Genomic DNA, 24,312 nt, shown 5'->3' with positions numbered 1-24,312 from the left:
TGCAATTGAATTACCTTTGTTTATTGTACATCACAAGAAGCCCGGTCATCGTACCTTCTTCCCACGAGGTCCCTAGACGATTTCCCCAACATCAAGCCCCCTTCCCTCCACATTAGTATTTTTCCTGCCTTCTAGCCCACTTCTCCCTTCCCAACAACACCTATCTAAGGTTACATCGAGTCTCAACTAAGCTCATGGACAACCCGTCCATTCCCCTTTGACTTGGAGTTCATGGACCCAAGTAGAGAAGGTTGGTTCTGTCGAGGAGTTGCGTACTAGGTAAGTGGGTTATAGCAGTCGTAGTTGTCATGATGAATTGGAGCGGTGCTAATTCAGGCATCCAGGCATCAAAATCCCGGAGTTCGGGGATTATTCAGTGGAGCTAAAACCAAACAGGAAATTTCTGCGTATTCGCACCCACATCTATTTTCGGTCTCCAACAACCTATCGAGTTTTCAAGAAGGGCAACCCCTGGTAGATGGTTGATCTTTACATCAGTTCTAGGCTCCAAGTTTGAATATTTAGTCTAAATCCAAAGTCTCGCCCAACGTAGTTGCTACTTGAAACGAATACGAAATTGCTCTACTGCACCTTCACTTGCTATGATGGATATCTCCGACGCAAAGCCCATTAGGGCACGACGTACGCATCAGAAGTCGCGCCTAGGGTGCTCCAATTGTAAAAAGCGTCGAATCAAGGTAAGAGGTTTGATTATTGTCGCTATTACCTGCTATTATATTTTGCCACATCTTTCGCATTACTTTGGGTTTTCCCACATTTTTAAATTACTTAGTTCTCGTCTTCTCTCTATACGCCTATTATCACTATGCTGGGAATACTACGCCATTTGTTTTGTTTCCGTCAACGACGATTCATCGAGCTACCGGGAACTGACTCGTTCCAGTGCGACGAAAAAAGACCGGCCTGCTCCAACTGTTCAAACCATTTGATTGAGTGCGAATATCACATCGCTACAGAGTCCCCCAGAGCGCAATCCCCCGAATGTCCAGAAATTTCCACTGAGCGACCGGGCCCAAGACGATATCGACCTCATCGCTATGCAACAGGCGGACTCAAACAGACTTTCAAACTATCCAAAACTCAGCCATCTCGGTCTACCCAATCGACTGGAACACAATGTAGCCTCTCATCAGGCTTGATCGGCACCATCCCCTTAGCCGACTTACAACTCTTACACCATTACACCATCGACACATACCAGACCATGACGAGTGGTCCAGATCCCCATAATGTGTGGCAAAAGCACCTCGTGCAATGGGGGATTGAGCTTCCATACATTCTACATCTTGTTCTCGCTCTATCTGCCCTCCATATGGCTCACGAAAGGCCAGACCTTCAAGATCAATACATCCAACAAGCCGACAACCACTTCAGCTTCGGAGTCCGATCAGTTACAAGCGTGATCTCCGAGCTAAATGCCGACAGTTGCCAGAAAGTTTACATGTCAGCCGTCATGATATGTTTCATCTACTTCGGCAGAGGTCCACGGCCAGGAGAATACCTCATCTTCAGTGACAGCGGACCCGCCGAGTGGCTGGTTCTTATGCGCGGGGTACGACTAATTGTTACATCTCACCATGCGAGCGTCTTTAGTGGGATCCTCGCGCCAGGACCCAATGGCCGCAGTCGGGACCTATCAGCTGAGATGCACATTAAATTGCATGAACATACTGTGCACACGGAAGCGGTTCAACGACTTGTTGAGAGGGATATTGCCGACGATGAAATCCGTGGCAGGTACCTGGCCTCCATTGAAAATCTCTTCGAAATCATGCGCGAGGTTTACGAGAGACGATCTGGCGGCTCTACTGGTGTAGGCTTGATGGATCTCCTGATGGGATGGTTCTATCGTCTTCCCGAGGAGATGATTAGCTCATTGGAGCGGAAGGAGCCACATAGCCTTGTAATACTAGCGTATTGGGTTGTGCTTTTGAAGTACATGGACTCGGCATGGTTTATGGACGGCTGGGCTGAACATATGCTATCGGGCATTTCTACGTATCTGTGCGAGGACTTCCATCAGTGGATTGAATGGCCACTAAAGCAGGTGTACCAAACTCAGATTGAATAGTTTTGTATTCCAGTGAAATTCAAAATCCATATTCAAATGACGATCTTGCTCCTGGATAATCCTGGAAGTGCTAGACTCGGAACCGAAATCTTCAAGTCGATCGGAGTTCTACTCATATGCAAGAAACTCGGTACTTTCAAAAATAATAATTCTGCCTAGGCTACGAAGAAACCGGAATTCTTTACCTGCAAGTTACAGCAAAGTACCCCATACGCAGTAACATGAAACTGATTGGGTGGGTTCGCGTATTCGTTCTAGAATTTCCTAATCAGGTAATAGCAATAGATCGTCAAGTAACAGGGCGGTTAAGCTTGACTTGATTTAAAATAGGCGGGCCGTCTCATAAAGGCTTGACAATTCCACCGCTTGTATCAAGGGAATCCATCAGTCCTTACCATCAATCCCACTCCTTCACTATGGATATCGACTTCCACCCCGGTGTCAATGGGTCCAGCCCTTATGTCAACTTCTACCCATATACACCCTCCGCCACAGCAGGTTATGCATTTATGGCGATGTTTGGTATTGCGACCATCTCTCATTTTGTTTTGATGATTCCATATCGCGCTGCATATTTCACTCCTCTCTTTCTAGGAGGTGTTTGTACATTTCCCCGTTGCCTCAAGTGCTGGATTGGAATTCGACTAACACAATTCGAACTAGGTGAAACATTCGGATACTACGGTCGAGCGTGGTCCCATAAAGACAGAAGAGAAATTTCCTCATGGGCCCTCCAAGAAATGCTCATTCTTTCTGCCCCAGCTCTCATCGCCGCAACAGTTTATATGGTCCTCGGTCGAATCATCCGCTGCTTCGGCGCTGAACATCTAGTCAGCATGACTCCTAAAAAAATCACGGTCATCTTTGTATTGAATGATGTACTCACTTTCTGCACGCAACTAGGCGGTGCTGGTGTCCAAGTCACTGGAGACGCAAATGTCATGGCCATTGGCAAAAAGGTCGTCCTATCAGGTCTAATTTTCTCCCTGGTCGTTTTCTCCTTCTTCATTTGGATTGCCGCCAGCTTGCATCGACGACTTCTGAAGAACCCTACCGATATTTTGGTTATGAACAGTATTAATTGGCAGCAGTACATGTGGACTTTGTACGCTGCCTGTTTTGCGCTGATGCTTCGAAATCTTGTTCGGACTATTCAGTTCGGGGCACCTAGGGGTTCAGCCGTCAATCAACAGGAGTGGTGGATTTATGCTTTTGATGGATTTCTTATGTTCTTTTCTATGTCTGTTCTAGTCGTTTACCATCCTGGTCTTCTAATCAAGAAGGCTCGTCGGCTGGCGAAGGTTGCAGATTTTCATGAGCCTCTGAGGACGTCGGATATTCCGTTGACTCAGTGTGAGCCACGAATGATGGCAGCCTAGACAGGTGTGCTGGTCACTGTCTAGGTTGCAGTTTCAATTGATGTCTCTTTTCTTCGCGTTGCATTTGTGGAGGACCTCAATGACGGCGTATGGTTGTGTTATACGATTACTCTCGTTCCTAGGAGCTTTATACAGCTGGCATTTGAATATCTTTCTAATTCATAGTGTCATGTATTGACTGTGCGGTCGGCAACAATTACAGAATCGAAGTGATTAGTGAGTTCCATTATCAGTAGGATACACCGGAGGCTAAACCACGCTATCAATTCCCACATCTGGACAAGTCAATAGATGTAAGATGTCATAGATGGCATGTGCGTGCCTAGACAAACAAGTCCTCTGGTGATTATTAGTATGTAACATATGTTGTACACCAATGGGTTAAAACCTAAAGAATTGATCAAATACCGGCTAATCATACATATAGATACTTTCATTGCTAAAAGTGTTGAGACTAATGGAGGAACAGTAGTAGTCTTTGTAAATGCCCAAATAAAACAAGAACAAGGGACCATGAATATTCCAAATGGCGATGAGTAAATGACAATAGTAGCAACCGAGAAGACATGAGGACATGTGAACATAGGAACGTATGAACAAAGAAATTTGGCTTCAAGTGTGGCCTTCATTCTCTTGCCTGGGCTTTTCCTTCTTGTCCGCCGACGCAGGTGATGATTTGGTGTGCTCCTGCTCCTGCTCCTGCTGCTGTCCCTGCTTCTGCAGACACTTGCCGTCATCAGTTTTATCAGTAAACTCTTTCATATCTTTCTCCTCTCCGCTCCAGTGACCACTCTCCTCATCACTGATTCTCTTCGCACCATCCGGCCCGATAAGCCCTTCTGTGGCAACACCGAATTGATCCGTGCCTCGTCTGACTTTGCGAGTCCGGATGCACCACGCAATGCCGAGTACCATTGTCGCAAACCAAAGCAGCATATTGACGAGGTCGATCCAAACCGCAGCGCGCATACGAGGAATTGACAGCGTCGCATTTTCGTATTTTGTCTTGACGTGGGAAGTATAGGCTGACCCAAAAACGCCCACCTGGGCAAGCCAAAGGACAAATAGAACCCCATCCCAAGCCGACCATCCGACTTGGGTCACAGTAACGAAGCAATGCACAATGCAAGTCAGAGCTGAGAGTGCAGCGACAAATTCAGCGTATATCCATTCTGCGTGGGCGTGTTTGTGGCTTTTGGTATAGTGTGCTAAATCGACACCATAGAGACCAGCAACTGTGACAGCGAAGACGAACTGGAGAGTGCGGAGTGTAGCACGGCTGATGACCCCGCAAAGTCCGCTTCTGTGCCAGTATTGATCAATCGTTCGAGGTGTGGATTTGGCCATGGTAGATGAATATAGGTAGAAGACAAGGGGGTTTCGGGGTTTCACAGTATCGCCGACAAGATATGATGAAAGTTCAAACCAGCTATGTTAAAGGGTATTTTTTTACTTTAACGGTTATTATATATTCCAAGGTTCCCTATGTAGTACAAGGTTAAATTCTCAAATCTAAAAAAGGAAAGCATAAAACTCTAATTGTTACAATTTACAAAGCAGACTAGTCCAATTTAGGAAATTATATCGTACTCGCAGACTAAATACCCATTTAGGTGAGTCCACTTGTGGCAGCTAACCAATCAAAGATTTTCGGAGTATAGAGTGGAGATAATCTCCCGAACCATCCAGCAAAATGAACGCTGATCAGGGTATCCCTATGGACAGCTTCAACACATGGTTGTCTATTCCTAGGTAGCCATTTAACAGCATTCAGGGTGGCGATATCAATTCTTAACATCCTCCTTTTACATTCTTGGTCTTCAACCCCCGAAGCCCGCTGTTTTCAACTTTAGATCCTGCCCTGTGAAGTGTAAGCGACGCGCAGAGCCAGATGCCAACATGGCCAATTCGAGACCATCCTCCACTTTCCCTGATAATGGAGATCCCCCACCACCATACGAGGATCTTTGGGGTTTAGATGATATGCGACAGGGCATTGCGCCTGCGTCTGAACTACCATGCCCCACTGCACCCTTACCTGACCTTTCTTTGACCGAAGATGGTCGTGTGGACATGAGAGTTGGATTACGATTCAGCCAAAATCTTGAATGGCTGATGAACACCCAATCCACCGAAGTGGAGGTGTCCCAAACGGCAGAGGCGACCTCCCCTCCACCAGTGTCTCCTTTCAACCTTCGCTTAAACATTGTCATCCAAGTGGTAGGCAGCCATGGTGACGTACAGCCTTTCGTCGCATTGGGCGAGGAGCTGCAACGATATGGACACCGTGTGCGGTTGGCAACCCACGCCAAATTTGAATCATTCGTCAAATCAGCTGGACTTGGGTTTTACCCCATCGGCGGAGACCCTGTTGAATTGATGTCTTACATGGTGCGGAATCCAGGATTAATTCCGAGCGTGAAGAGCGTGCTGGCGGGTGATGTTCAACAGAAGCGAGCTTCGATTGCCGAGATTCTTGAAGGTTGCTGGCGATCTTGCATAGATCCAGACCCACACGATAAAACCCCTTTTGTTGCAGATGCTATTATTGCAAATCCGCCAAGCTTTGCTCATATACACTGTGCACAAGCACTTGGGGTCCCCGTCCACCTTATGTTTACAATGCCCTGGACTCCTACCAGGGCTTTTCACCATCCCCTTGCCAACTTGGACTATTCTGGGAACGACCCTTCATTGGGAAATTATATATCCTACCATTTTGTCGAATGGATTACATGGAACGGGTACCTACTCCTTTCGCAAATTACCTTGGGATTTTGCTAACACATTCCAGTTTGGGCGATTTGATAAACACCTGGCGGAAGGATACCCTAGAGCTAGATCCCATCCCAACCACAGAGGGCCCGAATCTGTATGAAACTCTAAAAGTTCCCTTTACATATTGTTGGTCGCCCGCGTTGACATCAAAACCGGAGGACTGGGGACCACACATAGGTAAGTTAGCCTTGCGCATGCCCTAGGAAAACATATCCAAGCTGACATTGCAGATGTCGCTGGCTTCTTCTTCCGTGAACCAGTGGCTTATGATCCACCAGCAGAGCTAGATGAGTTTTTGCGCGCAGGTCAGCCACCTGTCTATATCGGATTTGGCAGTATCGTTCTCGAGGACGTGGAGGAAACCATGTCAATCCTTTTAGATGCCATCCAAATGACAGGGGTTCGCGCCATCATCGCCGGCGGCTGGAGTGAACTGCATGGCGAAGATACTCCTGGTGTCTATTATATTCGGAATTGTCCACACGAGTGGTTATTCAAACATGTCGCTGCTGTTGTACATCACGGTGGCGCCGGTACCACAGCATGTGGTCTACGCAATGGGAGACCTACCACAATCATTCCATTCTTCGGAGAGTAAGCATAGCAATTTCTCATAATCCCATCTAATACTGACCAACCTTGACTTTTAGCCAACCTTTTTGGGGTAACATGGTCGCCACCGCCGGGGCTGGGCTGGAACCAATCCCTTATAAGAGCCTTACTGCACAGAAATTGGCAGACGCTATTTCCTATTCCCTTACTTCACGGGCTATTGCCGTGGCTCAATCCATTGCGGGCCAAATTAGTCAAGAATCAGGTGTCCGCGCAGCAGTCAATTCGTTCCATGCACATCTGCCAAAAGCACAAATGCAATGTGATCTGATCCCCGGAGAAGTTGCGGTTTGGAAACTGAAGAAGGGAAAACGGACTCTCAAGCTGTCAAATACTGCTGCACTGGTTTTGAAACGCCAAGGGCGGTTCCAAGAAAAGCATCTCAGAATGTGAGTAAGGCTGATAGCGACTAATTACGAACCTCCTGGCCGTGACTAACCTACTTGGGCGCACAAACAGCTACCGAAGCAAGCCATTCACTATAGAGCCCCAACGCTGGGATCCTCTTACAGCTGTTTCTTCCGCGTCGCTGTCAACTTTGAGAGGCATGGCCGATGCCACAGCTGGAATCTTCATCGATCCTTACAAGGAATGTCAACGTCTCCGATCAAACCGCAACACTCGCCCTGGCATTCCTGTCTTTACTTCTATACCTCTCACCACCGGATCGATTTCAACGACAGAAACCGAAGCATCGATAGGCCGTGATATTGCTGACGTATCGTCGAATCATGCTTTAAACGATCCCAACTATGCCAGGCAAATGGCACTAGCTTCAGCGATCAGCCTTGGAAAGTTTTTAGGTCGGTCCTCACGTGGCATGCTTGTCGATCTACCCCTTGCAGCTACAGAAGGAATGCTGGCCATTCCTCGATGGTACGGCGCTCAAACCAGAGTCCATGGACCTGTACGAGGCTGGAAGAGCGGCGCAGCGGTGGGGTTGTCAACCTTCAGCCACGGGCTGTACGAAGGGTTCACGGATATCTTTGTGTACACATACGCCGGCAAGAAAAAAGAGGGTTCTGTTGGCGTAGCCAAGGGATTGATTAAAGGATTGACTAGCTTAACGGTCAAAACGGGTGCGGCCACTGTCGGCCTCGTTGCTTATCCCAACCAAGGGATATATCGTTCTATTCGGGCTAGGTCAAGGAAAGAAATTGCTAAGCAGATCATGGATGCAAGATGGGCTGAGGCACAGTGTGCTGTGAATGGAAGATGTGGGTACGTGGATGTAGCAGAGTTGTGCTCTTTATATGATGGGCTCTTGGTATCTAGAAGAAAAACGCACAGAAAGCACTAAACTTCCAGCTGATTTTGCGCATAATTAATTGCCTGAGATTTGAATCAACTTTAGTAGAACAACATTTGAACTTCGATGACCAGTCACCAGTTGAAATGCCTCTACTGTAGCATCTTCCTGAAGCAATTACCTAATTTGGATGTAACTATGATATTGTAGCCTGATGCACCAGGCAGCAATGTATCAAGTTAAGGTCCTATGTTGTATGTACGAGTACGGAGTAGAGATGAAACTTTTCCCTTTATGTGGCGTTTTGGGACAAGAAAAATCAAATTCCAAACTAAAATCAGGGTCTAAGCATTGATTGGTTCAATCTAATTTAGCCCGTGTTCTGATATCCCCGAAGTTCTTTTTGAGTATCCCCGAGCTGGTCGTGTTCTGAAACAATTGTCCACGAATATAAAAATAAATACTTGGCGTATTCGGTTTCTCGTTTTCTCGTTTTCTCGCTTTCTCTTATAGCGGAGCGGGGCTGTGGCGCAACAACAATTCTTCACTCCTTTTATCCCCATCACCTTCGTCTGTGTGAAATGCATATATTAATTTCAATGATTGATAAAGGTATATGCTCTATGACTAAATTGAAAAAGAAAAATCGAAAAAAAGACCCAAAAAAGACCCAAAAGCTTCGAACACTCCCCTGGTTGATAAAACCCGATCTCGGTGAATCCTTAAGTTGTGGATAGCGTTGTCTCACTGGGTGGAGCGGAGAACGGTCTTACTAACGAATCAACTTAGACCTTTTCAAGCTTGTTATATATTATAGACCCCTTCTAAGGTTGTTTGTTATATGGATGCCTTATGCTAATGGTTCAGCATGAATTTACTGAAAAGGGGAGTCCTTATATTGAGGATCGGCCTTGCAATACTCTCGAAACACCACTCGGTCTTTTCATCTTTCGCAAGCGCAAGAGGGTCCCTGCTTAAATTGCTTGATGCGCCTCAATCTTTTCATTATTTGCTTCTCCAGAATTCAATATGGAGGTCTATTCAGTCGACGTGCCATCCATTGATGAAAATCCTTCCTTCGTGGTTGGATTCCTCCAAACCTTCTTGCGTGATATTATTCTCCCTTCTCTGTTACCTTTATTCTATCTCTTTTGCATAGGCTCTTTGTTCTTCGATGTGGTCCATTATATGTTGCATCGAACTGATACATCATCTCATCCTATTCTCCGACGTCTCGCACGTATTCACCGTTTCCATCATCTCTATTTTACTCGGCATATGAACTTTGACGACAAGTATCTATGGCAAAATTCGGTTCAAGCCCTGCCACTTGAGTTGGGACTTCAAATATTTGGAACCGTGCTAGGATATGTTTTCGCTACTTGGGCGACTCCTATCGGGCTTATGTGGATAACACAAAGTCACCTCTGGTTAATGATTTGCATCCAAATAATCAGAGGGACTGTTGTTATCCTCGCGAGTGGCCGGGACTCGAATCACCTAGTCTACAAAACTGCCCCAAAAGATCCCAATTGGATATTTGCTGGTCCAGAGTACCACGCCCTCCATCATGTTTACCCAGATCGCTATATCGGTTCGTTTATCAAACTATTCGACTGGGTATGGGGTACTGCTTACTCCGTTCGAGGAAAACGGGTCGTGGTTACGGGTGGAAATGGAGCTTTTGGCCGAGCTATTATAGCCGAGCTTGAACAAGAAGGAGTACAGAGCATTCACAGTTTGAAGTTCGGCGTTGACTGGGACTATCAAAACTTCGAAAAAGCCATTGCAGCACTTTCTGCGTGTGACGTCCTTATCCTAGCCCACGGTACCAAAGGCCAAGATGCAGTGGAATCGAATTGCAATTCGGCAGTCCGGCTAGTGCAACTATTCAAACAAAACAGACCTATCGACGAAACCAGTCCAACGCTCCCGGAAGTTTGGTACGTTGGCAGTGAAATCGAATTACATCCAGCCTTTGGGAATAAAGAGCTACAACGTTACTCCCAATCAAAACGGCGCTTTCTCCCACATGCTCGTTCCTTCTTTGACGATTCTGATATAATTTACCGCCATATTGTCCCATCGGCGTTTCAGTCACCCATGGGGCCGGCTATACTCTCGGCAGGCTGGGCAGCTAAGTGTACAATGTTCTGGATCCGGAGAGGTGCACGATATGTCCCTGTTACATACACGGGATTTGCATATTTGAACTACTTCAAGTTTATGTATTTGGTTCCCTACGCGCAGGGGAAAGATAAAGCGTAAATAAGCAATGGAATAACACAAAATCTTCATGTCGTGCGATATATTGTTATTAGGTATTTAAATTGATTAAGATGCAGCAGATCCAGATAAAGTCAAATTTCCTGTTCCTTAATTATATGTCCTTTGTACTCGGGATGTGAACTTTCAAGACAAGATCTGCGATTATATAGAACCAGTACCGACAACTTCACTCTCTAATTTATCCAACCCTTCATCTTCAATCTTCAAACACCCTTGTCTATACCTCAGCGACGGTTTCCTTTTCCTTGCCTTCCTTCTCATCCTTGATTCCATACTCCGTCTCCAATTCGGTCCGTAGTGTCATCTCCTTCTCAAAGAAGGTAATAATGAATCCCAGAGCAGCAAAAGCCAGCGAGACATACCAAACCAGCTTCAGGGTATCAGTGTACACACTGACTACCTCCCGTTGAACTTGAGGAGAAAGTGACCTAATAAAAGTTGAAGAGACGTGAGAGTAGGCTTCTCCACCGGCAAGTTGCGCCGAAACAGCGGGGTCTGAAATACGGCCCGACAAGCGCGCGAACTCAGTGTTGAAAATAGCAGCTGGAATTGCTATTCCCCAGATAGCACCGTAACTGCGAATAAACGCCCATGTCGCCGTCGCGAGTCCAACATCCTTCTCTTCTAGGGGAGCCTGCACTGCAGCTAGAGTGGTTGTGAGCAGAAGACCCAAGCCAATTGCAGTGATGATTTGGAAAATGATCCACTCTGCTGGACTAGAGTCGGCATCGAAGAGAGTAAAGAGACCTAATCCTAGGAGAGTCACAGCCGTAGCGACGATATGGATAGGCTTATAGCGGCCCCATTTAGTAAGGAGGCCACCTGCGACAATGGCAGTCGGCACGGCGAGAATCACACTAGGTAGAAACTGTACACCGGCGCGAGTAGAGGTAGAAAGCTTCACAGCCTGGAAGTATACCGGTACAAAATAGATCACCCAGAAGGTAAGCATATTATGGATAAAGGATACGACCAAGGCAACGAATGAAGTACGGTGTCGAAAGATGTGTGGTGGCATCATAGGTTCCCGACACCATGGACTGGCCTCAAACGCGTGGAATAGAGTCATACCAATGAGACCGAGAACCAAACAGACGATGATCCGCCAGTTTGACCAGGCGTAGGTAGTACCGCCCCAGGTGAGAGCGAGAAGGATAGAGACGATAGAAGTCATGAGAAGTGCGTTGCCAATATAGTCGATGCGCTTGACTTTTTCTTGCCATGGCTCTTTTTGGTAGTTGACACGGAGAAAGAAAAACAGGAAGATGATCGCCGTTCCGCCAATAGGAAGGTTGATATAGAACTTTGATCAAACCGTGTTAGCATTGCCATTCTCTCAGATATAAACGGGGCTGAGATACTTACAACCCATCTCCAGGAACTATGCTGTACAATAACACCCCCGATAAATGGACCAAGGGAGGTGCCCACGGCGAACACGGCGAAGATCATACCCATGAAGTTTCCTCGCTCGCGTAATGGAAGCATATCGCTAACGATCATATCGATCATTACATTGATACCGCCACCCCCAATTCCTTGGATTGATCGCCCAGCAATCATCATGGGGGGATTAATCGCGCCGCCGCTGATGCCGCTGCCGAGGACGAACAAGGCTACCGAGCCGATCATCAACCATCGTCGACCAAAGAAATTCGCAGTCTGTCCGAAAAGGGGCTGAAAGCAAGCACTTGCCATTGGATGTATTGTTAATTTATTTTATTCATTGACTTGGATTAAAAGATGGTTTGTGACTTACCTCGTCAAGAAAAATGAGTTGACAAACCAGACGTAGTTCTTGCCTGCATGCAACTCATCCGCGATGAACGGCAACGCGGTCGACGTGACCGTTGACTCAACGGCAGCTAGTAGGATTGACACGCATAGTGATAAGTAAATTGCCCAGAAGCGCCATCCTCTACCCTGCTTCTTCTCGACAAACTGGGTACTAGTGTCCGAAGCATCGGACATGTTGACGTTGAATACGGAACACAAAGTCAAAGTTCATTGAGAAGTACGGAAGCCAGAAATCGAAGGTTTTATTGCAGGAAATTACCATCAGAAACTAATTTCAAAGAATAGGAGGTCTCTTTGTCAACATCGCCGATGCCGAATGGGTTCGGTCATTGTATACCTAGGGAAGTATAAGTCAACTTCCCCATTGGGCGGTCTGGCCTGTGATTGGTCCTAGGTCGCCGAATATTTGGTAAGCTAGATCTGATTACAGATATTGGGGTCGATCTAACTAGTTATGGATAGGTACATGTGTAGATATTGAGATGTGCTTCATTCTTAATGCTTCCAAGGTTGTTTATATAAAAGGTTCATCCCCTGAAAGGCATATGATGAGAGACATTTGTCTATCAATACGTTAATACCAGACTAAATCTTCTCAAATGAGCAAATAATAGAATGTGCTAGACTTTCTAGTGCAACTACTGTCAAAATAGGTTACTCTTTTTATTAGTGTTATTTTTGGGGGAGAGGACCCCCGAAAAAAAGATACCCACGGCTAAGAGCCGACGCAGGCGCCTTTGAATATCGTGATAAAAGTGTAACTTCCCTCGGATTTGCTATTGATTTTCTACTTACTCGTGTACATGTGTACTTGTGTACTTCTGTACCCAATTCCTTCGCTTCTGTGCCCATTCGGTCCGACCCAAATTAACCGCCTTGAACTCGAATCCACCCCCCCCCTTCCCAATATTTTTTGAGCTTGGCTCTCGAAATGTACGAACAACCATCGCGACAGGCTTGCGATCGCTGTCATGATCTCAAACTACGGTGTCACCGCAACGAATCAGGGAAATGCAGCCGCTGTGTGAGAGCGGGCGCAAATTGCTTGTTTAGTCCTTCGAACCGCGGGCGTCGGCCCAACCACCAGAATCGCCGTAACGGTTCCCACATATCCAAATGGACCAGCGACAGGCCATTGGCCATGGGACTGACATCCCAGATACCCTATACACCGAATGCACACCTGGGAGATATTGACTTGCTGAACAGGTTGAGTACCCCTGACCCCCTAGAACACACGGAGTCTGACCACTAATACCGGGGTCTGCTGCAAAGGGAATATGCAGAAGATAATCGTCAAGCATTCACCGTCGACAGAACCCCGATTTCCGGTACGGAGACCCCCGAGCCGACGCTGTCGGACCTATGCATGGGTGTCGACCAGGACATCTCCTTCCCGGAAAGCTTGACACCCCTAAACCTTCCTGGAACACCTTCGATGTTCTCACGTTTTCCTGCCCACCATACGGCTCCTTACCCTCAAATCACTGATCACCAACTCTCTCTACTTGAATCGTTTCCCGGGCCAACTGTGCCCAAGTCTGGAAACAAACCCGGCCCGGACATCCCACCACTATCGTCTCAGACATCGGAGCGATCGTTGGGACCCACTTCCCATCGCAAGATCGGTTCACAGACTCAGTTTCTACAAAAATTTATGGAAGATCTTTTGGAGCTCGACATTGACTTAATTCGGCTCACGTCGATGGAACCCCTGGTATATAACCCAGCCCCGATGACCACCGAACCAGATAGCTCCAATTCCCCTTCGTCATCAGAATGTACGATCGACATCATTTTCCTTCTCACGCAACGATTGATCAAGCTTTTGCGAGTAAATAGAAATTCCTCAGTTCAGTCGCCCGCTGTGCAGAATACGCATTGGCAAATGCCGCTTTCTGCATCCCCTGCCTTTTCATCGGGGTTCCAGCAGCCTATCGCCACGGCTCAAAGCACGCCTGGAACTTCAGATACGGAACCACTACAGCCAGGAACAAGGCTCGATCAACTGTCGCTGTTGCATGCCTTATCTACATATATGCGGCTGATCGAAGCTTATTATAATACTTTCTCGCAGACCGCTGAAAAGTTCGGTGCTGCGTTGGCCAAAGGCATGCCCATTCCACTGCCCTCGCTACAAATCGGGTCGTTTTCCGTGGATGATCCAGCGAGTCACATTGGGTTAGTGATCCAGTCAGCCTTGCGACTACTAGACACCCTGGGGGGCTCGGTGAACAAACTTACGGCGTCTTTTGTATCTAGCGAGAACGCCGAAATCGACACCAGTCGACCGTCTAGTCCATCCAGCGAGAATAACGCAATCAAATTGGTGATGAAGACGGTCCGGGAACACGAAAGTCGCTTAATGCAGGCTGCAGCACAATTGCAAAGCTGTTGCCATAAAGGTCGACAATCGCGTGAATAACGTTGGTAATGTCCAATACAATCGAAAATGTCCATATAGATATATAGAAGACAACGTCGTCTCTAAGATAGTCACGACGTTTATACTGCCATGCTTGATTTGCATTTTATCGGCGCTGTCTGTAATCATTTTTTTTTTTTTTTTTTGACTTATCTCAAACCCTATTAAATTACCTAGGTATTCTCGTATTTCTTACTCGGATGATTTAGCGGCTAGTACCTGGAATACTAGGAGTATACTAGGGCACAAGACGGTATACTATATCGGCCAGATTGGTATAATGGTTTGGAAAATACTATAGACAGATATGATGACGAGCTCAGGGCGGAACAAATTCCCTGACGGAAAGTAGACGAGCCACAGTATGTCTGGCGAGGGGCCGAGCATACCATTTCCACCCTAGACCATAAGTGACTCTAAAGGGATAATAAGACTTCGGGCGTTTTGCAGGTGACAAATATCAATCGATGAAATCGATGCTGATAGTGGTAGACTCCGGATTGCGTATACGTTCATCCGCAAAAGCAAGCGACCTGTCCATGAGCAAGTCGAGGTCGAGGTTATATTTAGTTGTCAGACCCTTCTCTTGAAGCTTATAAACCGCAGCTCTCGCCCAGCTGACGCAATTCTGCTCCGGTACAGCATTCTTTTTAGGAACTTGAACCGCGGCAAGAAGACCGCGGATTTCCTCCCAGGTCACCTCATTCGGGACCTTTCCGATCATGACCATTTCGAGAAGACGGGCGCTCGGAGTAGGAACACTGATTTGTTTCTCTCGAAAGAGCCAGTTGAATTCTGGGTTAAGATTGACTCTGTTCGGTGAATCTTCGAGGAGCACCCCGTCGCTCACGTCGAAAGAATAGCAACTTGACGCCTTTGACCTTTTGGGGCAAATGAGAATTCCCCAGTGGTATGCGGCATAGCCCAGCCGCTGCCTGTTCTCTCCGACAGAGAGAGAATTGCGATGATGTATCGAAAGGAAGACTCGGCGTTTGTTGCGCATGCTAAGAATATTTTAGAACTAAGAATGGTGTAGGATCAGTTCAGTGTGACGATATAAATACCCGCAATAGTGATCTAGCACTAACAACTGATATCTTCTAAGCGCTGGACTATCAATAAATGATCACCGCTTAGTGATCATGTTGTGATCCCTGCAAAAGTCAGTTATATATATAATGATAGTGCAACATGAAAAAAGGCTTGATATAAGGAGAAGAAAACTAAAGGAACGGCATGTGAGTTGAGTAAGAGAAGTAAGAGTAGGCCTCCACAACATCTGCCAATTTATTGGTGTACGTGACACCGTTAGGTAGCACCGTTTCCTGTTGTGCGTGTCGAAGTTCATCGTACACGGCCTTGGCACCGGTATCTCCTCTGCGTTCGATGTATCCAAATTCAACACTGTGTTCTATTGGGCATCTGTTGAACAATCTCCCATGCAAACATGCATGTTTGCTACAGACCCCCTTTTGTTTGCTATTTGTTATTTGCTACAGATTGAGCAATGTTTAGATGGTTTTTAGCAGGGTAGGAGGTCCGTTGCCTCTACATTGAGGTTGAAACACCGATTCCGGGATCAGCTGGTGGCTTCCTGCCTGTTCGATATCCCAAACGAGAGGGAAACTCACGAGCTGTTCCGGAAGACATGGAACTGGGACCCAACTCTGAGCATACAACCCACTTGTCAGGGAGCGGTGGGTCGGGTGGCCTTTGCCCAAGATCCACAGCCAACTGGCGCCAGTTCAGGAACAACAACACTGGTGACATACATCTGGGACCGTTGGAGATCTGAACGTCCTGATTATATTTCTGCACAATATCCCCTAAACTAAACTGACCCCTGTGTCGAATCACCGAGAATACGGTCGAAATTAAAATCGATTCAGAACCTCTACCTCCCTCTGTTAGGTGATATCGTTATGAAGGAAAAGATCACTTTTCTCGAATACTTGCACTTGAACGAGAGCACCTCCTTAATTCGATACGCAATTCTAGGGAAACTACGACCAACATGGAGCCAGATATTGAGACCACCGAATACATTATGTTTTCCATTGATCCTGCCACTTTTCAACGGGATTTCATCGACAACGATCCCATTTCTCTTTTTCAATCCGCACATCTTTCAACCCGGCGACCGAATTGCTTATAGTCAAGATTGTTAGTCCTGAACACGGCGAAATCGGCATGGCCGTCAACAAAGCCATCGACCTGGCTATTCAACGCATGGGGCTTGACCTAGCTATCCATCATTATCCAGGTGTCGACATCAATGTCGATGGGAAAAAGAAACAGCCCGATATGGGCTGGGTGCCGATAAGACCCCCTCGCGGCTGTGAGAAGCGGCCTACGGTAGTTTTGGAGGTCGCTGTCTCAGAGACTGGAATCGGGGAAACGAAAATAACAGGAACAAGATCCTGAACTTCCTAATGCCGTACGTCAACACCCCCGAGCCCAGTCGCTCTACTCCCAGTCTCCAGAGCTACTGGAGATTGAGCAAAAGAGCAATATTGAGAGCGCCAAGCTCAGAATTATTGAGCAGATGTGCTAACGATTAATCAGTGGAAGGCGCCTCCAACAAGGAGGAAGATGAGAAGAAGAAAAAAGAGTGAGGAGGCACGTTATTTTTCCGTAGTTCTTTTACTCTATTTCTTTTCTTTTTTCTTTTCTTTTTTCTTTATCAGAAATCCAATCAACAGACCAGCATGGGTCACAAGCCCTGCCTGCCTCCTTTGTGCTTCTTGGTTAGGCGCTGCAGAGTATGTAATTTAAAAGACAATCAGCGAGCTTACCTGGCGAAGATACTCGATACAATGACCCATGTGCTCTAACTTATTCGCGTCTAGCATATTGCCATGGAGTAACTCTAGCTTGAAGTGGTTCAACATACCCTGGTACTATTGTCAGCCCAATTACTCCGTGAATGGCCATGGCGGCAACTAATGATGGGGAATACGTACCACACAATGAAGTTGGTGAAGGACTGTTGTAACGTATCCTTCTTTGCCATTTGGCCAGGACCCATTGGCTGAGTATAGATTCAAGGGAAGACCTCCGAAGATTTCATGCTTTTCGGACGGGGCGATTTGAATCCAAGATCCTGGCAACGCTGAAGTTAGTGAGGAAGTAATGAATTAAGGCCCCTATTGCTTCTCACCTCGATGAACCTGATCCCAAACAGTCCATTTACCCTCCTTGTTGGACCAAAAACGACCGGCCATTGGGTCTGTCTCCATGAATCGGTGGTCATTGATCCATCGAACTTTCTTGACGGGCACTATTTGTAGAGTCAGCTTCCCTGCAAATGAATATTAATAAGACTACATAAAGTCTCGATAAAAAGGAGATATAACCATCTCCGAAGACGAAATCTGATTTTGTGCGATAGGTTTGGGCTTCATTTATAACACTGCGTCGTCCGATATAGAAAGACGCTACCGACAAGGCGGCCACACAAGATGTAAAGAAGATGGGCATAGCCCATGTCAGAATCTTATGCGTTCGGACTGTCTGGGCTCTTGACTGCTCGGTGGATTTATGCTCGCAATCGAAACCCTCTTGATCAATCACTTCAGACTCGATATGAGTGTAGACTAGATAGGATGATTTGTCCCATAGCATGGAAAAGAATGTTTTGAGTGGCATTAGGTCGTCGGTAGTCTGAATATGCTTCCGGGCGATGTAAGAATCATAGGTGGGAATCAGGGTAACAATGATACTTTTCGGAATGGACGGTTCAATCTTTGCTTCGGTGAAGGCCCACAACAACCTTGGAATATCAATAGGATTTGGGCATCAAATCTCCAAACCCCGCTGTTTGGTGCTTATCATAGCCATCTTCGATTGCTGCGACGCTCAAGATGCTCGCGCTAGCCAAACTCTAGCTTCGCCGTCACAAAGGCTAGGTCAAAACAAAACCACGCAATTTCTGCTTCTTATCAGTAATTAATTTAATATAAATTGAGGGGCTCCCGGCATAGCCCATTTGGGAAGGGACTGTTGGCCTGCAGCTGGAGTGAACATGGATTCACTACGGAGTAGTCGGAGTCCGCACATCACACCGGGAATATTCCCGGAATATACATCAAGAAGGGTCATGTGGTTCCATTGCATACCCTATTTGTGTCTATCGAATATTGCATTAACTCACGAATTATACCCTGTTCGTGAAGTACGATGTTAGCTTGAGTACCTGTATTGGTTTACTTAGATACGTACTGGTATTTACCGTGAATAACCATTTCACATATCTGAAATCGGCCAATTCGTTACATATAACTACGTATGTACGTTAATTCACTCTTATACGCACACTCCCTGACAATAATTCTGCTGAAGCAACTGAAATAATAATGAAGTTGAAGCACTTGAACTTAGCTCGAAGCCTCCAATTGCTTGCAGCCGTCCCTTTGGTGTTACTTCTACTATTCTATCGCTGGCACCGCAGCGCGGCCATCCCCACCGCCACCATCTGCCCGAATCATCAGTATACAGTGGAGATTGTTTCACAGAGCCCTTTGGTTATATACATCAATAACTTCCTCTCGCAAAAGGAGGTGTCGTGGCTCTTAGAAGAAGGGTTTGTGACTCACATCGCTCTTTTACCCAACGATGCTGACACAAGCAACGAATACAGGCAGTCACGCTATAAACGAATGCTGACATACCAAGGCAACTCCCTCACCGACGATGCCATACCCGACGAAAGAAAAACATCCAGTTCTGCCTATCTCTCTAAATCCGACCCTGTAGTCGCATGTATCGGCCAACGGGCGCTTGATTTCCACGGCGGAACACAGCGAGTTCTGGGTGACTATGGAAACCCACAGCTGGTGAAATATGAGCCCGGGCAGAAGAATGATCTCCATTTCGACTGGTGGATTGTGCCTCAAAATCGGTCCGGTCGTTTATATAATCGGCGGACTACTATTCTGGCCTATCTGGATGACAATTGCACTCGAGGGGAAACCTACTTCCCGCTTATCAATGGTATGAACAATTCGTGCACGGAATGTCAGAGAGCTGGGCAAAAGGGCCGGTTTTGGACAGGTGAAAATGGGTTGGGGCTGTTGTTCCCTCCACGGCGCGGGAATGCTATCTTCTGGGTTAATCTGGGTTCTGATGGGACTGGGGATGAACGTACTCTACATGCTGCTCTTCCTGTTGCTGAGGGCAGCAAAGTAGCGATGAACTTTTGGCCACCTCAGTATTTTTAAGAGTCTTTTGGCAATCAGTCTCATTTCATGGATATACTTTATTTGAATGCCCGAAATTGCCAGCTGCAGTGTACTTGATTGAATATGTATGAACCGCGTTATCCTGAAAGATGTATGATAAGTAATGTCAGGTAACTAGCTCGTAACTCCGATCCAATTAGCAAATGATATACCTAGTACATTGTCAGTTAGCCTGAGGCACTCATAACAACCCGCGACGCCCACCTCGTTCCATCCTCCATCCATCTTCGTTACCCCTCACCCCAGAACAAGCTTCCAACAACCATGGCTAACTCCCGATCAATGATCCTTCGTTGGTCAATTTTTCCATTCGGTGCGCTTGTGGTTTTTGTTGTGATGGTCAATTTATTCCAGCAATACCAGCCGTTCTTGGCGACCTCAGGCAAGAACTACGAAGCTGAGTACAAGATAACCCCATTGCTCTATATTCCACCTCTTGGGCTGGGAACATGGCAGATTCCAAAGTCAAAGGTATTTTTCTTTTTCTGTCTCTCTATTTCTCTGACTTCGACTTCGAAAATTCTCCAGACGAAAGGGCCTACGATTCTAACACTCCAACACAGGCTTCAGCTGTTGTCAAGTTTGCTATCGAAAAAGGATATCGACATATTGATGCTGCACTAATATATGGTAGGAAATTGCTAACTTCTAGCCATATCAAAATTCTTCAAAACTTGATAGCTAACCATATCCTCCAGGCAACGAGAAAGAAGTTGGCGAGGGCATAGTCCAATTAGGGATTCCACGATCCTCCCTATGGGTTACAGGCAAAATTTGGAATGACGCACATGAACCATCTTCTGTGCGTCCAGCGGTTGTCAAAACGCTTGAAGACCTTGGGTTAGAGTACCTTGACCTATATCTGATGCACTGGCCAGTCGCCTTTAAGCCAGATACCGGTCACAAGGATGTTATTGACAACGTCAACATTCTTGAGACTTGGTGGGCAATGGAAGAGCTCGTGAAAAAAGGGCTTGTGCGGCAGATTGGCGTCTCAAATTTCAACCAAGCTCAGGTAGAGCAGATCCTGCGACATGCCCGGGTTCGGCCCAGCGTACACGAGTTCGAAACTCATCCCTATCTTCAACAAACCGCTTTCGTGAACTGGAACCTAGCTCGAGGACTCCGTGTTATCGCTTATTCGCCTCTTGGGAATATGAATCCAATCTATAATTCGTCCGATACGCCCCTCTTACAAGACCCTTTCTTGATCTCATTGGCTCGAAAAAACGGGATAACAGTGGCGCAGCTGGCACTTTCATGGGGAATGCACCGGGGAATAGTCGTCATCCCTAAAAGTGAACACGAAGACAGAGCTTTGGAGAATCTACAGGCTCAGCATGTTCGATTGGCTGATGATGATTTCCAAGCAATCAATGCATATGATCGGAAGACTCGATTCAACAATCCGAGCGATATATGGGGAGTACAATTATACACTGGTCTAGATGGCGTTTGACAATCGAGTTATGAAAATTTCCCAAAATAGTATAGTATTTCCATTGGGCTTTGATATACCTAGGGGAATTATTCGATTTGTTTAGAATTGAACCGCTTGATATTCGCAATTATGATTCAAAGGCGCGAATTTTGTATTACGACTAGGAATGGGATATAATGTGAGATATCTGATATTGAAACTATGGAAGCAGAGGGATTTTATATGACAGGAATCATTCGAGGCACAAGTACCTTACGGCGGGCTTGGTTCATGGATTGAACTGAGAGAGAGAGAGAAAGAGGTGTCAATTTTGGAGAGGAGCAGAGGTCCTATCTGCTCAAGGCAAGAAGTTCCCTTAACAGCGGCTCAATGCAGTACTTTGCTCTATGTTTCTCAACATGATCCTTCATTCACGAGCACCGATATCTCGAAGATATGCGTCAAGTGTGGGCGACCTCCCCAAGAATGTCTCGAGGGCCATCATCTCATTATGACTTCCTCCGGGTGCTAGTATCATTTTTCGGTACCGGAGACCAGCATCACGGCTCATTGGATTTGAGTGGAAATTGGAAAACCAAAGGTCAGCCGCCAACATACGGGTGCTAGAAGATAAGTTAACAACCAGCATACTTCTCTATATAAATGGCGGTAAAACATACTAGAGATAGGAATAATAGTTTGCTTCTTGGCCCCACATATAGTGTGAAGTAGTAACATGTCCATTCCCCCAGTCTATATTATTCTCAGGGCCCTGTAGAAGTGTCATTTTCTGCAGGAGCGAGTTATAAATTTCGCCAGTACGGATTGACTGAATGAGATGGTGGGAACTAGGGCAGTGGATTTGCATGTCGAATTTGCTGAATGCAAGTTGCCTAAGAGTGAGAATCCCTTGATTGACCTTTTTAGCTGCAATGAGGCTGCGGACCAGATTTTCCGGGATCTCCTTAGGAGGCTGCACAAGAGTAGAAGGCCATTGTTTGTCGGAGACGTAGGAATAGTGGCAACTAAGCATCTGGAGACATTCAGGGACCCAACACCAATATTCTAGCAATTGGCTGGGAGCCTCAACGAAATCTGCAACTGTTCGATGTCCGTGGAACATCGCATAATTGGATCTTCCGAGGAGATCATGTATGCCTTTTCCAGCATTAGTATATATAAATTCAACATTTCTAATATCAATTTCGCTTACCGTGACCTAACTCATGGAAAATCGTAATTAATTCTCGATGCTGTAGAAGAGCCGGCTTCTCTGAAGATGGTCGTGAGACATTGCATACCAATGCGGTGGCAACCGGTTGCTTCTGTTTTCCCATGGAGGAGTAAGACTTGAAGTAATGTGTTAATGACTTTTCCCTGATATGGTTTCACCTAGGCACGAACAGGATAGATGTTAAAATTGGCTGCATGGTTGTACTTGCCCTCTCGAGCGTAGATATCAAGGTAAAGAAATCCCAGAAAAGCCGATTGTTCATCTCTCACACTAAAGACTCGAACGTCGGAATGCCAAATCTGCTCCTTAGTGACTTCAACGGGTGCGATTGACAGGCTAAAAATTGTTCCAAAGGCCTTCAGCATTCCTCGAATTGTGATCTCTGTGGGAAAGTACTCCGCAATCAGCTCATGATTGGTATCGTACTTTTCTCGTAGTAAACGATCCTGGTAGTAGTCGAAATCCCAGAGATAAAGGGAACAGTAAGAGTGATCCCCATCTTCTCCATCTCCCTTTTTAAGGCGCTGTAACGTTCCTAACTCCTTCTGCGCAAGGGGCTGCAAGTGATTGTAAAGTTCATCCAGTAACTGGTCAACATCGTGGGGGGATTTAATCATCTTATGTCTCGATTTCTGCGCTGCAAATGATGAAAATCCAAGCAAACGGGCCGATTCATCCCGAAGGATAACTGCCTCGTTAAACATTTCAAGATTGTCTGGGAAGATATTTTGGCTCCGAAGAAATACCTCTTTTCGTGTCTCAGCGATATGACACCGAGTCAATACCATAGTGATATCTGGCTTCTTGAGCTTGATACCCCTTTGGCTAGTCGAGGAATGCATAGGTAATGCTTGCAGGCTTTCTGTGGCTACCCCCTTTAGCTCGTAGTGGTCTTTCCACACATAGCCAGGGTCAGAGCTAAGATTCTCCATAAATGCAACTCGTAGCTCAATGAGACGATTTGAGATCCAAAGGAATCGGTCCCGCTTATCTCCTTCAAGTTCAAGCCCATTTTCCATAAACATGGAGTGAATCATGTTGAGAAGTTTTTGGTCTTCGCTTTTCGTATCGACGTAGTTTTTGTAAACAGCGTTGACCAAGGCAAAAAGAGATGGTGTTTGGAAAATACCCAGGTATGCTTTATCTACCATATTCACAGCCGCTGACGATGCGTTACGCATTTCAGACGAAGGGGAAACCGCTTGGAAAAGGGCTAGGTATTGAACCTTTCCTTTGAGCTCGTTGTCAATATCTGCCAGCGGGCGAAGAGTATTCTCAAATGTTGCGTTTTGCGGCGAAACATGGTTGACTAGGTCATTCGCAGCTTGTCGCACTTGGTTCACCAAGTCTGTCGCAATATCCAGCAGTGTGGACGGGCTGAGATTGAAAGTAGGTAGATCGGGAAGTGTTGCCATTTTCGAAAAGGTCAAAGTGGCCTAGGCTTGAAAAGATTCCAGTTTTTTAATTTTTGGTACTGGCAGGGAGAGATAAATGTTGTCGAGGGAAATGATAAGAGCTAGAAAGAGACCTGCCAGCAAGATCAATTTAATGGAGACGGCACAATGATCGATTTGGGGGAAGGGAAGGTGGAGTGCCCACTGGTGGGTGGGGTCAGACAAAGAGCACTCGAAAGATACAGTACATACATGTATCTAAATGTTTTGATGATGTATTGTGACAGAAATGATACTCCAAAACGGTATTGATTCAAGCTCGTTCAAACAGGCGGTTCTATAATTACAGCCCCTAAAAGCACAATATTTGGAGGTAATCTTGGAAGCATACAACGGAGATAAA

The 24,312-nt window shown here is 46.2% G+C and overlaps 13 protein-coding genes across 13 annotated transcripts; 8 read left to right on the top strand and 5 right to left on the bottom strand.

The window, feature by feature from the left end:
- Positions 1 to 602: 602 nt before the first annotated feature.
- N7516_003613 (Zn(II)2Cys6 transcription factor) lies at positions 603 to 2,092 on the top strand (the record flags this gene model as incomplete). The annotated part of the gene is made up of 2 exons (XM_057216333.1): positions 603 to 698; positions 794 to 2,092. 2 exons carry the CDS (start codon positions 603 to 605, stop codon positions 2,090 to 2,092), a joined length of 1,395 nt encoding a protein of 464 aa, XP_057078216.1.
- Positions 2,093 to 2,508: 416 nt separating this feature from the next.
- Positions 2,509 to 3,471, top strand: N7516_003612 (RTA1 domain-containing protein; the record flags this gene model as incomplete). The annotated part of the gene is made up of 1 exon (XM_057216332.1): positions 2,509 to 3,471. The coding sequence occupies one exon, from the start codon at positions 2,509 to 2,511 to the stop codon at positions 3,469 to 3,471; it is 963 nt and encodes a 320-aa protein (XP_057078215.1).
- Positions 3,472 to 4,083: 612 nt separating this feature from the next.
- On the bottom strand, positions 4,084 to 4,818 carry N7516_003611 (MARVEL domain-containing protein; the record flags this gene model as incomplete). Its single annotated transcript, XM_057216331.1, has 1 exon — positions 4,084 to 4,818. The coding sequence occupies one exon, from the start codon at positions 4,816 to 4,818 to the stop codon at positions 4,084 to 4,086; it is 735 nt and encodes a 244-aa protein (XP_057078214.1).
- Positions 4,819 to 5,370: 552 nt separating this feature from the next.
- Positions 5,371 to 8,161, top strand: N7516_003610 (glycosyltransferase; the record flags this gene model as incomplete). Its single annotated transcript, XM_057216330.1, has 5 exons — positions 5,371 to 6,215; positions 6,266 to 6,426; positions 6,480 to 6,843; positions 6,900 to 7,250; positions 7,321 to 8,161. 5 exons carry the CDS (start codon positions 5,371 to 5,373, stop codon positions 8,159 to 8,161), a joined length of 2,562 nt encoding a protein of 853 aa, XP_057078213.1.
- Positions 8,162 to 9,388: 1,227 nt separating this feature from the next.
- Positions 9,389 to 10,378, top strand: N7516_003609 (uncharacterized protein; the record flags this gene model as incomplete). Its single annotated transcript, XM_057216329.1, has 1 exon — positions 9,389 to 10,378. One exon carries the CDS (start codon positions 9,389 to 9,391, stop codon positions 10,376 to 10,378), a length of 990 nt encoding a protein of 329 aa, XP_057078212.1.
- Positions 10,379 to 10,616: 238 nt separating this feature from the next.
- Positions 10,617 to 12,370, bottom strand: N7516_003608 (uncharacterized protein; the record flags this gene model as incomplete). The annotated part of the gene is made up of 3 exons (XM_057216328.1): positions 10,617 to 11,702; positions 11,765 to 12,089; positions 12,159 to 12,370. The coding sequence occupies 3 exons, from the start codon at positions 12,368 to 12,370 to the stop codon at positions 10,617 to 10,619; spliced, it is 1,623 nt and encodes a 540-aa protein (XP_057078211.1).
- A 1,195-nt stretch (positions 12,371 to 13,565) lies between these two features.
- N7516_003607 (uncharacterized protein) lies at positions 13,566 to 14,621 on the top strand (the record flags this gene model as incomplete). The annotated part of the gene is made up of 1 exon (XM_057216327.1): positions 13,566 to 14,621. One exon carries the CDS (start codon positions 13,566 to 13,568, stop codon positions 14,619 to 14,621), a length of 1,056 nt encoding a protein of 351 aa, XP_057078210.1.
- A 460-nt stretch (positions 14,622 to 15,081) lies between these two features.
- On the bottom strand, positions 15,082 to 15,624 carry N7516_003606 (uncharacterized protein; the record flags this gene model as incomplete). Its single annotated transcript, XM_057216326.1, has 1 exon — positions 15,082 to 15,624. One exon carries the CDS (start codon positions 15,622 to 15,624, stop codon positions 15,082 to 15,084), a length of 543 nt encoding a protein of 180 aa, XP_057078209.1.
- Positions 15,625 to 16,811: 1,187 nt separating this feature from the next.
- Positions 16,812 to 17,236, top strand: N7516_003605 (uncharacterized protein; the record flags this gene model as incomplete). The annotated part of the gene is made up of 2 exons (XM_057216325.1): positions 16,812 to 16,959; positions 17,187 to 17,236. The coding sequence occupies 2 exons, from the start codon at positions 16,812 to 16,814 to the stop codon at positions 17,234 to 17,236; spliced, it is 198 nt and encodes a 65-aa protein (XP_057078208.1).
- A 156-nt stretch (positions 17,237 to 17,392) lies between these two features.
- Positions 17,393 to 18,513, bottom strand: N7516_003604 (uncharacterized protein; the record flags this gene model as incomplete). The annotated part of the gene is made up of 4 exons (XM_057216324.1): positions 17,978 to 18,513; positions 17,782 to 17,901; positions 17,585 to 17,724; positions 17,393 to 17,515 (listed from the first exon to the last, which is right to left on the bottom strand). The coding sequence occupies exons 1-4, from the start codon at positions 18,267 to 18,269 to the stop codon at positions 17,393 to 17,395; spliced, it is 675 nt and encodes a 224-aa protein (XP_057078207.1). The 5' UTR covers positions 18,270 to 18,513.
- A 463-nt stretch (positions 18,514 to 18,976) lies between these two features.
- Positions 18,977 to 19,840, top strand: N7516_003603 (uncharacterized protein; the record flags this gene model as incomplete). Its single annotated transcript, XM_057216323.1, has 2 exons — positions 18,977 to 19,203; positions 19,261 to 19,840. The coding sequence occupies 2 exons, from the start codon at positions 18,977 to 18,979 to the stop codon at positions 19,838 to 19,840; spliced, it is 807 nt and encodes a 268-aa protein (XP_057078206.1).
- Positions 19,841 to 20,125: 285 nt separating this feature from the next.
- Positions 20,126 to 21,320, top strand: N7516_003602 (aldo/keto reductase family protein; the record flags this gene model as incomplete). The annotated part of the gene is made up of 3 exons (XM_057216322.1): positions 20,126 to 20,332; positions 20,425 to 20,491; positions 20,560 to 21,320. 3 exons carry the CDS (start codon positions 20,126 to 20,128, stop codon positions 21,318 to 21,320), a joined length of 1,035 nt encoding a protein of 344 aa, XP_057078205.1.
- A 332-nt stretch (positions 21,321 to 21,652) lies between these two features.
- Positions 21,653 to 23,930, bottom strand: N7516_003601 (M3 family metallopeptidase; the record flags this gene model as incomplete). Its single annotated transcript, XM_057216321.1, has 4 exons — positions 21,653 to 21,904; positions 21,962 to 22,439; positions 22,495 to 22,630; positions 22,686 to 23,930. The coding sequence occupies 4 exons, from the start codon at positions 23,928 to 23,930 to the stop codon at positions 21,709 to 21,711; spliced, it is 2,055 nt and encodes a 684-aa protein (XP_057078204.1). The 3' UTR covers positions 21,653 to 21,708.
- Positions 23,931 to 24,312: the final 382 nt, after the last annotated feature.

The sequence above is a fragment of the Penicillium verrucosum genome (genome assembly GCF_028828655.1).
Source record: "Penicillium verrucosum strain IBT 35672 chromosome Unknown utg000001l_segment0_segment0, whole genome shotgun sequence".
NCBI lineage: Eukaryota > Fungi > Ascomycota > Eurotiomycetes > Eurotiales > Aspergillaceae > Penicillium > Penicillium verrucosum.
Note: the sequence above shows the minus strand (reverse complement) of the source record. Positions and strands in the feature narration are given on the sequence as shown.